This window comes from Phascolarctos cinereus, unplaced genomic scaffold (assembly GCF_003287225.1).
Source record: "Phascolarctos cinereus isolate Bilbo 61053 unplaced genomic scaffold, phaCin_HiC Scaffold_2;HRSCAF=192, whole genome shotgun sequence".
NCBI lineage: Eukaryota > Metazoa > Chordata > Mammalia > Diprotodontia > Phascolarctidae > Phascolarctos > Phascolarctos cinereus.
In genome coordinates, this window is record NW_027555625.1 from 229,260,477 (window position 1) to 229,275,410 (window position 14,934).

A 14,934-nucleotide genomic window follows, 5' to 3' on the forward strand; every position below is an offset into this window, starting at 1 on the left:
ACCTTCAAAGGCAAATCAATCATTACAGGAAATCCAGAAGTGTTGCCAAACTAAAAGAGTCTTTGGCCTCTGTGGTTCAGATGGGCCTCCCACTTGTCTAAAGGACAAAAAGAAACTCACTCCCAATACGGCTTCTATCCAGATGAAAAGGCCCACTGAGTCACAGGTGACAAAGGACCACAGGAACCTGCTCCTACCACACAACTGGTACAGAAAAAACATCCGCATGGGTGTTCTTCCACCCCACCACAGCCTTTTAAAAAAACTGTTTCTTTTCTTTAGTTGGACAAAAAATAGAAAAGAGTGGGAATCACAGTGGGTTGGCAGAAATAACACTGTCAGGAAAATGAGGGTTTTCTAAACCTGGCCAGAAGGACCCCTATCTATTCGAGTATAGAATCACAAGATGGTTATTCTTAGGTAACAAGCCAACCACATGCATTTTCAGATTATAGCAGTGATGCCCCACCGAGAGATAAGATTTAGAGATCTGAGTGATAGAAAGAGGAACAGACATAAAAAGATCTGAATTCTCGTCCTGCCTCCTCCAATTCACTGGATGCCTAAGACCCAGGACAATTCAAATCCCTCCCCGCTAGGGCTCACAGAGGAGTTCCTCCATAAATTAAAAGAAGGACTAGATTATCCCTTAAAATCATGTCAGCAACAATCACAGTTCAGGGGCAGCTAGGTGGCGCAGTGCAAAGAGCATCGGCCCTGCAGTCAGGAGGACCTGAGTTCAAATCCAGCCTCAGACCAAACGCTTGACATTTACTAGCTGTGTAACTCTGGGCAAGTCACTTAACCCCAATCACCTCACCAAAAAATAAAAATTATAACAAAACAATCACAATTCAAATAGGCTCCATTGTGCTAAGAAAATGGTTTTCGTTTATGATCCTTGGATGCCTCAGAGCCAACCAAATGAGCTCATGTGACGAGATAATATTCGTAAAGCCATTAGCATAGTGCCTGGCACACCACTTAATAAATGTTTACTCCCCTTCCCCGCTCTCTGACGCTTGCCCTTACAGTGTGAGAGAAGTGTTCAGGGACATCTTTTTCATTCATTCTTTTCTTAGTCCCTCTAAATTCCATTCCCAATCCAGCAACACTAAACAAAGGTGGTACAAAGGAAGATTAAACTTGGCTTTGGTTCTTTTTTTGAACTTTCACAACACACGAGCATACATACAATCATCCCACCACAAGGCACTGGAAGGTCAGAACTGACCGAGGTTCAGATTCAGAATGCTTCCAGGAGTGGAGGCTCTCTCTGGCTTGGCCGCCGGGAGAGGGGTTGAAGCTTGTGGAGAGAAAGGTTTCGGGCTGCCGGATAAACTCCCTGCTTGGCCTGTCTTTGTGGAAGCTGGAGATGCTGAAAAAAACAGAGGCAATTCAGTTAACAAGTCAAATCTTAAAGGAAAGATAGAGCAATGAAAATGCCTATAATCTGACTGGGATCAGTGTGTTTTGCATCTTATTTTTTAAAGGAAAGGCCACAAACAAAGCTGCCGAATGGAAGACCCCTGGTTATTCTATGAACCACAAAACTCTAAGACAAATCATCTAAGCTCCAAGTGAAATCAGGTTAACCCAAATAATATGTGGAAATCTCAGAGTAAATACAGATTATATGAAAATGACTATGGTTCTGGAAGTGCCAAGAAAAAAAATTTTTTTTAACAAATATTGCCCCTATTAAATAGTTCAACATCTCAGCTGTTTGTAAAACAAGTCTGCAAGGCCCATCCCAAATTCCGAAAAACACACCCATCGGCACACCTGACCGGAGCTAACCATTTGAGAATATTTTGAGTTCCCAATTATGAATGCCATTTACTTGGTCTAAGATGCCAACTACAACCAAATTTGGGCCCCATAGGAAAATAGGGGAAAGGGGCCCCAGATACTGCCTTTGGCTAAATAAATATCCACACAAACAGCTTCTAGTACTCTTCAGACAGAAAAGGGACAATGAAAAAGAGCCTTGGATTCGTAAATAGGAACTGAGTTCAAATGCCAACTCAATGTATTCTCTTTTTTACCTTGGTCAAGTCTTTCTCCCCCACCCCACCCCCTTACAAACATTTACTAATCGAATTTCAACGCAAAATCTGTTATTTGTAATGCACAGAAAATTAGATGAAAACAACATTATTTTCGATGTAAGATGCACGGAAATTAACACACCTAAGAATAAATGGCTAAAGATTCTTTTCTGTTGTTAAGTCGTTTCAGTCATGTCCAACCTTCCATGACACCATTTGGGGTTTTTTCAACAGATACTGGTGTGGATTGCCATTTCCTTCTCCAGCTCGTTTTACAGATGAGGAAACTGAGGCAATCAGGGGTAAGTGACTTGCCCAGGGTCATACAACTAGTAAGTGTCTGAGGCCACATTTGAACTCAGATCTTCCAGACTCCACGGTCAGCACGCCATCCACTGCACCACCTAGCTGTCCCCCGAGATTCCTTACTTAAATAAATTTAAATCCTAGCATCAGATCAAACAGAATTAACATATTTCATTCCTGTGGCTGGTACATTACACCCCTCAGAAAGGCCTAAGATAAAATTCTCTGGGACGATATTCTATTTATTTATTTGTTTGTTTATGGTGAGGCAACTGGGGTTAAGTGACTTGCCCTGAGTCACACAGTTAGTGAGTGTTATGTGTCTAAGGCCACATTTGAACTCAGGTCCTCCTGACTCCAGGGCCAGTCTTCTCTCAATTGTACCACCTAACTGCCTAACATTCTTTTTAAAAGAAAAAAAAAGTTCACTTTCTTTGGAAAGGCTTCAACATGTTATCTAAAGCACCTGATATTCACAAGAAAAGCTAACCTCACAGAGCAGGAAGGACTAAATTGAATTTTCAGTCACTCACCCAAAACTGATGCTATATAAATTCTACAAAACAACTCTCCTTTACTTTTCATCAGCTCAACAGACAATTGTTAGACTCCAAAAGCCAAGTAGCTATAAACAGGCAGAATCTTAGGGCTATCACACTTAAAAAGCTATTTCTCAAACATCTCCCCTCCATACGTAAAAACATTCTGCATGCTAGGAAGACAGCACAGTCATCATTTGTTAAAGATGAAAGCTGATCAAGGGCAAATTAATTTTTTCACCATAATTTACTCTTGGAGAGAAAGGACTAAAGCAAAGAGGCAGCCACATTTTCATGTTTAGGAAACAAGGCCTGGAATGCCTTATCTCCTCTCTTGACCCATTCAGGTCCTGCTCCTTTCCTTCAAGGCCCATTTCAAAGATCACTTCTTCCAAGAATCCTTCCCAGACAACCCCAGGTTTCTCTCCCTTCCTGCAATCTATCATACCATCTCGGTTTTAACCTCTTGTACGCACTTATGTTCTGCTTTGTATTAGTGACTTTAGGATCTATCTTCCCTAGGCACTTACCACTTAGGTTCGTTGTTGTTTTTATATTAGTTATTTATGTGTCTGTCTCCCCTAAAGTCCAGCAATGGATGTGTCCCTAGGTTCTCAGAGACCAGTAAAGCTGAACCAAGAGCCCGCAGTTTAGTGTAGGAGAAAAGGCAGAACACTAGCTCTATTACTGCTTCTCTGAGGCCTCAGGCAAGTCCCTTAACTAATCTGTAACCCAGTTTCCCTATCTGTAAAATAAGATAGGCAGACTAAATCCTTTTCAGTTCTAAATCTTTATGATCTTAGGACCTACCAAGATGAAAAAGCTTCAGGACCTCCCGTCCTCAGAAGCAGCCAAGCTGAGAGTGGAGAGGCTTGGCTACCAGGTGATAAACATCGGAGGGAGGAAAGGAAAGGAAGAGGAAAGAAGAGGAATAAGGGAAGGGGGAGGGGGAAGAGGAACCACCCTAACTCAGGAAAAGGCACCTTCAGGAGGTCAGGTTCCAGAGGGAACACCCACATACATAAAATAAGGGATGCTAGCTAAGTCCTAACTAGACTTCCAGATATCAGGGACAACACTCTTTCTTATTTAGCTTTCTATCTCTCCCAGGGCTGTTCCCCTCACATGGTAGGTAGGCACTTAATAAAAGCTTGCCCCTGGTGTTTTCAATTCCTATTTTTTCGATGGGAAAATTCTATCCTACAAGAGAGACCCTTGCCATTTTTCAGGTCTTTCAATCTAACAGTAATAATGACTATACAATATCATCATCATCATCACCATCATCACAGCTCATACTTATACGATTCTTTCAGGTTTGCAAAAGCACTTTACAGATACCGAGTGTCCCAAAAGTCTTTGTGCATGCTTAAGTTTTACTAGCTTTTAAAAGCTTAAAACTGCACTGGGACTTCTGGAATGGCCTTTATTATCTCATTTGATACCCATAACTAAGGTAGGCGCTATTGTCCCCATTTTGCAGGTGAGGAAGTTAGGGGTTAGAACAGTAAGGTACCTCTTATCAGAAGGTTATGGGGGGAAGGGGGAGGGAGAGGAAGAGGAGGAGGAGGAAAAGGATAGTATTTAAGTGCTTTAATGCTGAAAAGCACCCCATACTTGTTATCTCAAATGATCCTAACAATATCCAGAGGTAGGTAGGTGCTGTTATTATGCCCATTTTACAGAAGAGGAAACCGATACTGGAAAAGGTAAAATGACTTGTCTGGGGTCACACATCAAGGAAGCCTCTGAGGTTCCCCAGCTGCCTCAGGTGAGCAGTTATTCCAGACACCAATTCTCATTACTTCACCCCCACCTCCCAGCCTAGTTAGTCAATACACATTTCACTGACTTTTTCTGGTGCCCAGGGCACTTTCTTGGAACTAAGAAGGCCACAAGTCAGCCTCACTGGACCAAGATTAACTTTTGACTATTCCATCCATGACAAAGAATAAACTAGTAAGTAAATGAATATGAGTTTTATTATTACTAACTGTTCCTGTTTCATTCTGATAAATATACAGAAGCAGGATGACTTGGGTATGCAAACCAGTGGGTAAAGTGGTATTAAGCACTTATGAAATTTTAAAAATCAGATGAGATGGGTTTGTGACTACAGGGGGCACTGGTGAACAGTGGCTATTCCCATTCAGAAGGCAAAGCTCAGGGCAGTGGAGCAAGGGCCTCAGTGAGCAAAGTCCCAAAGCCCAGGGAGGTTTCAATCTGTCACTGCTCTCCCGAGGTCTTCCTCAGGCAGTGGGGCAGCTGCAATGATTCACCCCTTTGGCTCTGCCCTTTGTGGGTGGTGGCTCAGATTCTAGTGGGGGGGAGGGGGAGGACTTATTCAAGCAGACACTTGGCTCAACACTCCCACACATAAGGAACTCCACCCTTCCACTTCCCTGCTAAACTTCAATTTGAGATCATCTGCAAAAGACATTTTATATATAGCCAAGAACTAGAAACGAAAAGGCTCAAGGCAAAATCTACTACTTATTAGCTATGCGCTTGTCTCTCTTAATCCTCCAGCAGCTTCCTCTATATATGATAATAGTTTCTACAGTTTAAAAAAAAAGCCACTAATAATTAAGGCAGGGTTAAATTACTAAAAAAGAACTAACTGTAGACCTTACCCCAAATATCTATGGAGCATTTTCAGATGGTTAAAGTTGAATAGCGACCATAGGCTCACAGATACCAAATAGTAAGGGACCTTAGAAAATCATCTATTCCAACCCCTTCATTTTACAAATTAGGAAATTGAGTCCCAAATTATTAAATGGAAGATTCAGGATCAGGGGCAAGATCCTCTTTAAGTCCAAAGCCAGAATAATTTCCATTAAGACATGGGATCTCAAGTGTACTGAAGGTTCTGTCATTAAGCAACACCAGTGTTAACGACTGAGGATACTGAGAAACAGGACTTCAGGCGTGTGTGAGAGATGCTTAATAAAGAAGAATTTGCCTAACTGGACTATAATAGGTTTAGTAGCTTAACAGTCTCCCCTTAAGATTAGTCCTAAGGAGGCAGTTAGTAAGGGTTGCATGGGAGATTATGAATGAAAACTCAGCAGGGCAGATGGCAGCAGTTTACTTAACAAGCTAAAGAGAATTCTAAAGATAATCAACTAATGGTTCTCTGCTCCTCAGTCCCCAAACAAAAAGCTCTCCTTTTGCTCAGGACCTACTTTAGGACCTCACTTAAATCAACTACTAGTTTTATGTCCATAGTCACAAAACTAATCCTCTGAGACATCCTCCACAACCACCCCTTTTTTCACATTCTAACCTTGTATTCTTTTGAATGAATTCTCTACTGAAGTCTTTCTCCAATATATCCTCGTGGCATAAAAATGACCCTAAAGTTTCAAAGACCTTCCAGTGGAGTACAAGTTCTAGCAAATCTTGCCAAGCTGAAAAGGCTTCAAGGTCAGGATGAAAACCAGCCTCTCTAAACTTAGAGATGGCTCAATGCCAGGCTGGCTTTTGAAGATTATCTACTAAGGCAAAGGATGGTTGGCATCTGTCATCAGGAAAGGGTGTACCTGCACCAACAATATCATGGAACTCTGAAGTGCAGCTGAATGAATTAATCGACATTCTTTGAAAGGCATTGTCCATCACAGCTCCCATGACCAGAATTGCTTCCAGTTTGATAGAGGCAGGGTCACCACCACATCATTATGAGGCAACGGAGTAGGATTTTACTAAAGAAAATCATCTTTAAGGTTTAAAAGGGCCTAATTTTAAGTAGTAAAATTGACTGATTTTGAGTTTCATATCTTCTCACCCTTTTTTAATCAATGCTCTTGTGCCAATGAGGCAGCTAGGTGTTGCAGTGGATAAAATGCCAGGCCCAAAGTCAGGAAGACTCATTTTCCTGAGTTCAAATCTGGCCTCAGCCACTTACTAGCTGGGTGACCTTGGGCAAGTCACTTGACCCAGTTTGCCTCAGTTTCCTCATCAGTAAAATGAGCTGGAAGAGGAAATGGCAAACCACGCCAGTATCTTTGCCAAGAAAACCCCAAATGGGGTCACAGAAGAGTTAGATTCAACTTAACAACTGAGCAACTTGTGCCAGTGGCATTACAAGACAGACTTAAAACAGGGAGAACGTGAAAAACATGTATTTGTGGATTGAAAATACGCACGATTCAAATGGCTAATGTGAATATGTTTGATGTGACTTCATATGTATAATGGGTATCATTTCTTGTCTTCTCAATAAGTGGGGGCAGGAAGGGAGAGAATTTAGAATTGAAAATAAAAGTTTTTTTTAAAAAATACACAATTCTTTCAGGATGTGTTTTTGGAATGCATTCAATGTATATGACCCAAGGAACCACTATTAAGACCTAGCATTTATATAGTATACAGAGCCCCTTGGGGTTTGCAAAGAGCATATATTATCTCATTTGATCCTCTCAATAATCCTGTGAAGCCAATGCTATTTTAGCCCCATTTTACAGATGAGGAAACTGAAGCTGAGTTAAGTGCCTTGCTCAACATCGCACAGCTAGTAAGCTCTGAAGGTGGATTCAAACTGAGGTCTTTCTGACTCTTAATAGTCCAGCATCTTGCTCCCTCATTTATAATCACTTTAGCTATAAAGAGGTACTCAAAATTACAGGTTTAGGGGAGTGAGAAACTACTCTTGTAATGTAAGTGAGAGCCAATAATATGGGATACTTTTTTTTCCCCACTCTCCCAAGAGTAGAAATCTGGTTAAATGTTTCTGAAATGCCAACTCTCCAGGTAAACCATTATGCCAGCCTATTTTCCAGTAAGCAAAGTAAGTTTCCAGGTGAGGGGTCATTTCCATCTCACACCTATCATTTATCCACTGCTTACCTGTGCTCTTTTCAAGGAAGTCCATGGACTCTTCACTTGCACTGAAATGGCTGGAAGCTGCCTTCTTTTCTGCATCCTGCTCAACATCCGAGCCAGTGTGAACGGAAGAGTTTGTACTCATGGGGGACCTTGGCATGTCAGTTAAAGAAATCCTCCGGCCGGTGCCACCACTCAGCAAGGGTTTGCTCATTAAGATCTTCGGCGATGCCGTCATGTCAAAATTCAGTTTGATTTTCTCTTGTTTATCTGTCTTTGCAGTCCCAGCCCCAGGGTTTGCAGGGTCTAGTAACATTTGGAATTGATTGTTGGGTGTGTATGGTGTCCGGAATGGGGAGTAATTAAATACACCAAACTTTCTGCGAATGTTCTCCACATATACCTCCATCTCTTGCATTGCGCTGTTGAAAATGCTTTTAGTCTTTTTCACAGAAAAAGGAATTTCTTTAGACATGAGGTAGCAATTATTTATTGGAACCCAGGCCCTATATGTGCAAAGGGAGCAAAAAAAGAAAAGGGACAAGTCTGAGTCAATTACGTTTGTATTCCAAGGTAATTTTTACTTAATTCAAACTAGCTAACTAGCTTAATAACTTTTTCACCAAATGCAGAAAATATTTTTTCTATTTAAAAAAATACAATTTTCTTCAATAGTTTAATCTTAACAAACAATTCATTTAGAAGTAAGATTAGTATTAATCACTTTCTCTCTAGATAAAAAAAACATAACCGATAAACTTATAAAAACTTCTATTTATTATAAAGCTCAAAACACCATAATCCAATACAACTCGGCTAGGGTTCAGGCATGTGGACTAGGGAAGACACCTAGCACAGTAACATCAGTGGGATCTGAGAAACATCTTCTCCTCACCTCTAAGGTCCCTTCCAAATGTCAGTGTCTGATCCTCTCAACCTAGGACTCTCAACCTTTTCTCCCAGTGACCAAGCTTTCTACCACTGAGGCTCTGAAATGGCATCTTGCATACATACAGAACAATCCTCATCACAATAGACAAACAGTCCCTCAAGCTTCAGACTGCTTGTGTAGTGTGTCCCAAGCTGCACAACCTCCCACCCACACCACTTGTGCTCCCTATGAGCCCAGGTGAGGATAGTTGCATCCGTGGCAACGGCAGCAGCAGGGGGTCTCTGCAGTACTGATGATCTGGCTTAGGTTCAGCTGAGTCAATGACTAGGAAGGGCCACGTGTCATCGCTGCTGCTGTGGTTGGGGTGTGAGCCTCAAATGGGCTGGTCCTAGAGCTGGCCTCCCCTCCCTGCTCTCAGTTTTACTAGAAAGTGAAGAACATCTCAGTGTACCTACCTACACTAGCCCCTCTCCCGCTTCCTAATCTGCTGCTTCCTCTCAGCTACAGGGTGGGAAGGCATATAACCAAGCTTGTTAGAACTGTGTGTAAAATAAAAGTAAACAGCCTGTGAGGGAGGGCCTGAGGGGCTTCCCCAGTGAGTAAAGTGCATGAGCTTTATTTAGTGCATGGACTTTATAACATCTCTTTTGGCTGCTCAGAGGTAACTTTTTCCTTACTTCCTGGTTCTCAGCTGTGTTCCAGATAGGTGAGGTTGCCGGATAAGTGACCTGTGGATAAGTGAAGTGTTACTTGCACTTTGAAAGAGAAGGCTGCCTTCTGTCAGGGAAAATACTTGAGTGAGAATTGGTCCTTATTTAAAATGTAAAAAACGTAAGTAGTTAAGAGAAATACAGTCTGATAAAGGGCAAAGGGTTCAGATGGCATAAATTCTGGAGAAAGAAGCCTGAATTATTACAAAAAGTTTCTTAACTGGTCTCTCCCCCTTCAATCCATCTCACACAGGCTGCCAGATGAGTCTCCACAAAGACACTGTTACAGTCATGTCACTTCTCTGCTCAAAATCCTTCAGTGGTTTCCCAGTCCCCACAGGATCAAGCCCACCATTGGCCATCTACTGATCCTTTCTTTAAGTCTCTATGGAAATTTAAATTAACTTAAATAATTTAAATAAATTTAAATAACTCTCCATAAGTGGTGGGAGGCAAATAAAGAGAAGAATAAAGAGGTGGGTCACTGAAGGGGACTCTGATTTAAGCCCATTTACATTTCTTGGAAAACCGCTTTTTGACCTGTAACTTTCCCTCTTTTGTTGAGTCTCAAGTTCCTAAGTTCCTCTTTGCCTCTAGTCACTAATACATACACATGAACACTTGAGGAAAAAAAAAAAACCCCAAAACTCAGAAACCTAGAAAGGGCTGTGTGCCTCATCTCTCAGAGATAAATGAAAAACAGAAGAGAAACCTGAGGAGGTTTGGGAGGGGAAGAAACCGGGTGGAAAGTGGCAGCCAGTAGCAATGAAAGAAAATAGATTGTCAAATACCTGAGGCCAAAAGAGATAAAAAGGAGGTGATAGGGGTCGCCTGGGCTGAGAAGCATCCTCAGGGAATTATAATAAGCAGCCCCTACAACTTGATGCAAACCTCTATCTCCACCCTGGAATGCCTTCCCCAAACCTCCTTCAGTTCCTACCTCTCCATTAAGACCCAGCTCAAGGTTTACTTCCTCCATGAAGCCTTCTCTGACCCAACCTCCCAATCCCAGCCCACAGCCCTCTTCTTTGGACTCATACAGCATTTAGGACCCAGACATCCCGCTGGGCACTTCACCACTTTATGTCACCTTTTACTTTGTCTTGAACTACTACTGAATTTATTCAACTTTTCCTTTGTTTCTATTACACCTTCCCATCTAGTCTTTGGGCTCCTTCAGTCCAAGGACAATGTCATACGTATGTATATCTCTGTAGCCCGTGCAGAACCTAATAAAGGTCTTCACATATAGTTACTCAGTAAATACTTCTCGGTTTGATGGAAGAAAGCATATACTCATAGATTCTGCAGATGACTATACAATTCCTGAATCTCTGATTTGGTGGGATATACTGGGCTATTTCAATGCACTTTGAAAGTCCTCCACAGGTACTGGTATATTTGCTAAAACACTTGGGCAAGTAAAGGGCAGGGTAGGGAGAGAGAAAGTGTATTGAAAGCGCACAGTCAAATACTAAAAAGGGCAAGGAAAGACTGATAAATTCAACTTGTAACTGAAATGTTTTGGTAAGTATGTTGATGGCTTCCTTTCTCAGCTAAGTACAGTAATACCCCAACTAATCCTGTAGTCCAAATTGAAACAAAGCCCTGAACCTTGTGAATAAACAAGATCCCTGAAGCTATCACAAGAGAGGCTTATTTCATTCAGAACAAAAAATGAAACTCTGTGAAGAGACAACTAACTATGATGGAGAAAAGGAGAAGAACTGTAAAGTTGTCTGGGTCCATTTAGTGAAGGGCAAACTGCCCTGCAAATCTCAGGTCCCCAGGGGTACCACTGTGTTACAGCATGATATAACCACTATCATCATAATGACAACAAAGCTAAATTAGAGTAAGTTTATTCTTGCCAAGAAAATAGTGAATTTCTTGGATTCTACTCCTTTATTTGTATAGGCTATAATAAACTAAGCATAAAGTGAGCTGTACTTCAGAAACAGCCCATATTAAAAAGTGAAACAATTGACTGTACTTGTTTCCATGTTTTCCTCCCTCGAGTACTTCTTCTCTTATATTGCCTAATTTTAAATCTCTTTGTTGTTCATATAATTTCCCTTTGCCTGGTGGCAGTTGCAGCAGTCCCAAACCTCTGAGGGATTGAAGAGAGCAGATGAAGACCTATGAGCTATATTTAGACCAAATCTAAAGAAAAATGAAAACAACCCTGGGGAGAGCTCTTCACCAACTCTCATCAGCAGGGCCACATGGAAAGGGGCCACTAGTAAGGCTTATGTTGACATGCAGAAGCCCACTTTAAGTGTGTGTGTTCGGTGGGGAGCCAGGAAAACAGAACCGTAGTTCACAACCATCTAAGTAATATCTGTCACTACCTAATCTCCCCCTTTTAACAAAGGGGAAGATGAAGTAAGAATCATGCAAGTGTTAGCAGGTTTATCTATTGAGGACAAGGGGACATTTCCTGTCCCTAAGAGAAATATTCTGAAAAAACAATGAGTGGATTGCTTAATGATACATATTTAGTACAACAAATTTAAAAGTGGCAGCACCTAAAAGAGCTGCTGGAATAAATGCCAATGTAGGTAACTATCAACAGAACTTCTAACACAAACTCTGTTCTAACACACCTGGAAAAATGAAGCCTACATATGACAACGTTTAACATCAAAATAGAAACTATTTCTCATTACACTAAGACAAGCGTACTGTGTAACTTTGAAAATAAGCGGCTGAAATGGCCATAATTCCTTCTAGTATCCAATTACAGCATTAAAAGTTCAGTTAATAAAATGTGTTCAAAGCCCATCGTTTTAAACTCCCACCTGTCATGTTGTCCAAAGAAACGGGCATCGACCTGCCCATCTTTATCCCTCAGTGCTTTTGCAGGCCAGAAGGGAAATCCTTTCAGTTTAGCCCAGACCAATGGGTGTGGATTGCTCTAGGAAAAGGAATAGGAGATGCAGGGATTTTATGAATTTGAGAAAAAGAAGAAAAATAAATATCAAAAGCATGATGATATCCCGAGATTCAGCAGTTGGCTGCCAGCTGAATTTTTCCAAGTTACAGCTCAGATACGGTTACTCCACTACTCAAAAGTTAACCATGGCTCACTACCTCCTGAATGGTACAAATGTGCTACGGTTTGGTACATAAGGCCTTCCACAATCCAGTTCCAACCTACCTTTCCAGTTTCATTGTACACCAATTTCCTTTCACGAAACCAAACTAAGCCAAACTTGCAATTCCTCAACAACATGTCTGCTGCTTTCCTGTCCCTGAGTTTCGGTCAGACTGCTTCCCAGTGCCTCAAAAGCCTTTCCCAACATCACCACGATCTCACTGGGATAACAACAGCTCCCCTTCCTAAACCACTTTCCTCAAAACGATACTGTGAGTTAAGTAGCCCAGGCATCATTAACCAACTATTCTACAGATGAGAAAAACTAAGGCCAAGAGAGAGGTGAATTGCCTCCCTGGATCATACAGTTATTAAGTGTCAGGAACCCAACTCTTCCAAATCCAGGATTCTTTACACCACAGCACACCTGAAAACTCACCTGAAATACCACCTACCATAATTCCTATATCTTTCCTTGATCCCACACTCATTCATACAACAAACATTTATTATATGCCTACTGTGTGCAAAGCAACATTCTAGGCACTCCCCAGAAACACAATAAGGTATAATCCCTACCCTCATGAAGCTTACACTCTAACAAGGGAATAAGACAAAAACATAGATAACTATAATACATAATATTCTATAATTAAATGTATTAGGTGAAAAACAAAGTACTCTGTGAGATTTGAGGGAGAAGATTGCTACCAACAGCAGGAGTTGAGAGAAGGCTTCATGTTAGAACTATCACTTGAGTTGGCCATTGAAGGATGGGCAGAAGGCACTAGATTTCTTTCTCTTACAGACCCTCACAACACCTTTGCTGTACACCTTTCTCAAGTGCTTCCCCTGACTCTACAGGATATTTATCTGTGACTGTGCCTTACCTTCCCTAAAGAAGTATAAGATCTTTAAAGGGAAGGCCAGGGCCATACTTTTTTCTATATACCCCAGAGTTCTTAAAGAGAGCTTTGCATGGAGCAGGTACTCCAAAAAAACCCTTGTGGATTTGAAATGAATTTTTAAATTCATTACACTCAGGAAGCAGGATAGACTGGGAAAAAGAACAACTTCTAATCACTATTTAAAGAGTTCCTACTATATGTAGGGTCCTTGTGTTTGGTGTTGAAAGCCTGAAGGCTCAGGAAGGATTTCAATAGGTTCATTCAGGACAGACCCATAAAGGGTTATTTTTTGGGAAAACTAGGATGTTTCAGGGTCTCTGACAACCCCAACCTTCCAACACTGGTTACCATCAGCACCCACTGACTCTTGGTGCTCCCATCATGGACAGCAGAGTGGGCCTAGATGGACCCTGGGGTGACCAGGGGAAGCATTCAGATGTTCTAATGATAAGTACCACAGGACTTGCAAATGCTCTTTTTGTCACTCATTCTGTTCTCTGTGTGATGTTCTGTCCCAAGATAAACCAGTAACACTCTTCATTAGAATCCTGCACTGACTCAACTGTGCAGGTGTATGTCAGTAAAACCAAAGGATCATGGTGATATATTTGGCATGGCTTACGGCATAAGGGGCTTAACAGACTCAGATTGTTTCTAATCTTGTTTTCTACTCATCTATAGGGCTATACCTGGGCAGGTCTCAACCCAAAAGTTCCCACAGTGATGGACCTAAACTAAAGCTTTCACAATGTAGGTGGCAATGGACTTCAAAGTTTAGAAAATAATTAAGCTAAGAAACACCAACTTACACAAGGCTCGCAAAACCAGTTATCTCGTTTTTGGCAAGCAGCTAAATAACATTCTGGACACACTTCAATTTCGTTCATCTGTAAAGAAAAAGAGCAGGGTCTTTATTGCTTTTTTATTGTTATTATTGTGTTTATCTGATAACAGACGATCATGTTTCTATAAGCGCTTTACAACTTAAAGAATACTTTCCTGACAATCCTGCAAAGTAGGTTGCACATTTATCATCATCTGACAGTTAAGGAAACCGAAACTCAAGAAGTCTGCATGTCTAAAAGCATCACAGTGCAGAATCACATCCATGTATTCAACAAACTCAAAGCCCAATGACCTCTCCATCACGTCACAAAGGCCACATAACATCTGCCCTCTTGGGAACAGGATGTGTGTTTCACCATATTTTGGCTAGCTTCTCCCTTAGGTCTTTGTCCTTCATTTAGAAATCAAACAACCAACTGCAGTCAATCCTTCATGAATGATCCCAAATCAGATGACTAAGTTAAGGTGACTTCTGAGGTCTTGAAAGCTCCAAAGAAGCCCAACCTTGCCCTCAGAACTGAGTTATAATCACAATTGGATGAAATTCAGTAGGAGACACATACCTCGTGTTCACAGATTTTGATAATTACTTTGGCTGTTTGCGTCAATTTGTGATTTCCTGTGGAAAGAAGAAAATTATGATTAACTTTAATGGAATGATTTCAAAAATTATTTTTGGTATTTCCAACTAAAGTTTCTAGGCTAAGTCTCACAAGAGTAGAACAGTCCCATAAACAATCTAAACAACTTTTGTAAAC

General features: G+C 41.2%; 1 protein-coding gene across 15 annotated transcripts in view; it reads right to left on the reverse strand.

Annotated features, from left to right (window-relative positions):
* The window catches only part of ZMYND8 (zinc finger MYND-type containing 8), a 113,718-nt gene that overhangs the window by 41,089 nt on the left and 57,695 nt on the right, over positions 1-14,934 (reverse strand). For 11 of the 15 annotated variants that reach the window (XR_013484678.1, XM_020984152.2, XM_078149855.1 and 8 more), the window contains 6 exons: positions 14,740-14,795; positions 14,140-14,217; positions 12,127-12,242; positions 9,293-9,343; positions 7,748-8,229; positions 1,235-1,378 (listed from right to left, as the gene is read on the reverse strand). Coding sequence is in view for 14 of the 15 variants with exons in the window: in XM_020984152.2 (XP_020839811.1) it covers positions 1,235-1,378; positions 7,748-8,229; positions 9,293-9,343; positions 12,127-12,242; positions 14,140-14,217; positions 14,740-14,795 (927 nt within the window). In the remaining variant the exon portion in view is untranslated. The remainder of the gene's footprint in view (positions 1-1,234; positions 1,379-7,747; positions 8,230-9,292; positions 9,344-12,126; positions 12,243-14,139; positions 14,218-14,739; positions 14,796-14,934) is intronic. The other 4 variants (XM_020984161.1, XM_020984158.1, XM_020984160.1 and 1 more) reach the window with 1 other exon arrangement.